A 2,923-nucleotide genomic window follows, 5' to 3' on the forward strand; every position below is an offset into this window, starting at 1 on the left:
CAAATCCAAATGTCTGTACTTATCAAGTGAAGTCTGTTACTAATCCTCAATATTATAGATAGAGGTATCAAACCCATGGCCCACCACACTCCTTTGTGCAGTCCATGGCACATTTGCTATTACAGTCGGCTGTTTTACATGATTAATTAAGCCAGTCCTTTGTCTTTTAAGATTATCCTTACAGTCTTTTTTTTTTTAAATAATGAAATACCCTCGTATGTTTTTTTGTCAACGATGTGGCCATTTTGTCGTGTCGACTAATGGTTATCTGGCCTGCATACTGTGTACTAAGGTAAAATGTGTAAAATGAGTTTGACTGCCTTGGCCTAGAAAGTAAAAAAAATAATCTAGTCTGATTCTTCAGGGACATAACTGCCTGAAAACCTTAGACATATCTCCTTCCCAAATGTATTTTAGATATAAATGATTAACAAACAATAGACAATATACCTGAAAAAGCCTATAAACATAGCGATGATGCTGAAGAACATGATGCCACAGTGGGAACAATCAGCCAGGTAGATGGCCAGCATCTTGAGTTCATCACGGTTGACTAGGACAAAGAAGAGGATGAGGCAGATAAGTGAAGCCACCAACACAAGGAGTCCACAGAACAGGCCCTTGCTGGCGCCAACACAGTCCACACGGGAGTGGCAACGGCGTGACACTACTGACATCCCGTCCCCAGCAACTTCAGGATCATAGACAAACCTGCCAATTGGAAATAAACTTGAGTATATAGACACATGCAGTGATGTTAGCTTTGATCAATATGCAGAAATTAGGTCTAGACTTATTCTGATGATTAAGAAATATAAAAAGGTAATAGTAATATTACTAATAAAGTTCATCTGAATACTAAATGCAGTCATCTAATACAAATATGAATGTAACTTTTTACTGAGTACATAAAAAGACTGACACTTAAAAAATGTTTGGGGTTATTTCATTAATGAAATAAAAATACTGCTTTAAATCAATTCATAAGGCCACATATAAAACAGGACTTCAGCGTACCTTGGATTGCGGCCAATGTGTTTCCACATGATATAGAGCACAGAGGCCCCAATGAGAGAATACTCAACGATGAATGGGTACAGGTAGGGAGCCGAGTCCGAGACAATGGAGCCCATGATCTCAACACGTCCGCAAGTACGGTTTACGATGTCCTCCTCGTTCACCCAAGAGCTCTCTGTAGAATACAGAGTTAGAAATGCCTTTTTGTTTCTTCAAGCATGTTTATCACTTCTATGATCACAAAAATTATACAATAAAAATGGTATAGAGAAACTAGATTTCTCCCTATAAGAAATGGAGAGCATGGATGTCTCTGTAATGTAGGGTCACAAAAGTTTCTAACATGGTAAAACCTTTCAAGTAAGATACAAAAGCATAAGAAAGGAAATCTGCAACCATTCTAAGGAATACATGGAGGACATGCAGGTAAAGAGTATCAGAAGTGGCAAGGCCATATGTCATCCTATGTACAGGAACTAACTAGCATTCCAACTATGTCATATCTTCTTTGTAAGTTGTCATGCATAGTTCATCTTGATGCAGATCTCCAGAATAAGATAGTCATGATTTAAATATAGGTTCAACTGGGAATTAAGGGTTACATAAAAAATCCCTTTAGATCTGGGATATTTACAAGTAAATCTCATACAACATTCAAAGTAAGGAGAACATTCTTGTGCTAATATAGAGCGGTCAAAATTGAGTAAGTATGATAAGCACTAGGGTGACAAGACCTTAACGTCAACATGAGGGTTTAGGTCCAACAGACGCAAGCTCACAAAAAAATATGCACTGCAGTCCAAATGGACATACCCTGCTGCAAGGTCTCATTGATTTCCTGCATTTCAACGAATTCGTCCAGATTATAGAGGTACCTGTTGGGGGCCAGAAGGCCACGATTTGCCAGTGCTCGTCGAATACCCTCTGTCAGTGAGAAGAGAGAGAGTGTCAGACTATCTACACAGCTAGAATTGTTAGTCCTTGAAAGGTTGTGTCTCACAGACATAAAAAGGCATCCAGCTTAGACTTTGATTCTACTTATTACTATAAACATGTTAGAATTAGATAATTTCATTGAAGAGTGTTCCAACAGAGAGAGAGTTGTTGCTAATGACTACAAATTAGGCTAGTAATATAGCTCTCACTCTCTAAGAGAATAGAAAAAAATGTACATGGAGGGAGTGCCTCAGCACTAAAGCATTTCATGCCCTAAAGACATGATGAAGAAGGAAGACTAATTCATCAGAATAAAGCCGTGCAGTCAGTCCTCTCCACCAAAAAGAAGCTTCACAACCTGGTTACCTGGTAGAAGGGCTATCAATACAAAGAAGGGCACCAAACCACCATAGAATTAAACTGTAAAGTTATTGCTTCCACATACCTAGAATCATGTAGTCTTCTCCCCTCTGTCCTTGAGATACCTTGAATTCGTTGATCTCCTTCAGACTTTCCCTCACCAGAGTACGAACCCAGACGCACAAGTTGGTTGCAACGATGTGCATCAGGCCAAATCGGGCAAGGAATTTAAACTTGTGGATGTTCAGCTGCAGGGAATTCAAAAATTATTCCCTACTTGTGAGCACAAATGGGCATTGTCATAATATCAAACATTTAAAACATACTGGAAGGTATAAAACTCCATTAACCAATCATGGCAAAGACCTAGTCCAAGACAACACTGGGTGCAAGAGGAGTTCAGCGCTTGAGCACAGAAGCAGGGACACAAATAATGTCTCCTAGCCTTGCTGTGGCATATATTATATATATATCAAACATTTATAAAATACTATTGATTATAGTAAATCATTATTATAATATATGATATAATAGTATCGTAATATATAATATGTATCATATATAGTATGTTATATAATGTAGGGATAATATATGTATTTATTATATGCTG

At 38.0% G+C, this 2,923-nt stretch overlaps 1 protein-coding gene across 1 annotated transcript in view; it reads right to left on the bottom strand.

Annotated features, from left to right (window-relative positions):
* The window catches only part of LOC119588603 (proton channel OtopLc-like), a gene marked incomplete at its 5' end in the record, with an annotated part of 21,868 nt that overhangs the window by 3,347 nt on the left and 15,598 nt on the right, over positions 1-2,923 (bottom strand). The window contains 4 exon segments of the mRNA XM_037937245.1: positions 451-711; positions 1,018-1,192; positions 1,831-1,941; positions 2,399-2,561. Of these exon segments, the coding sequence (XP_037793173.1) occupies positions 451-711; positions 1,018-1,192; positions 1,831-1,941; positions 2,399-2,561 (710 nt within the window).

This window comes from Penaeus monodon, chromosome 24 (genome assembly GCF_015228065.2).
Source record: "Penaeus monodon isolate SGIC_2016 chromosome 24, NSTDA_Pmon_1, whole genome shotgun sequence".
NCBI classification, from domain to species: domain Eukaryota; kingdom Metazoa; phylum Arthropoda; class Malacostraca; order Decapoda; family Penaeidae; genus Penaeus; species Penaeus monodon.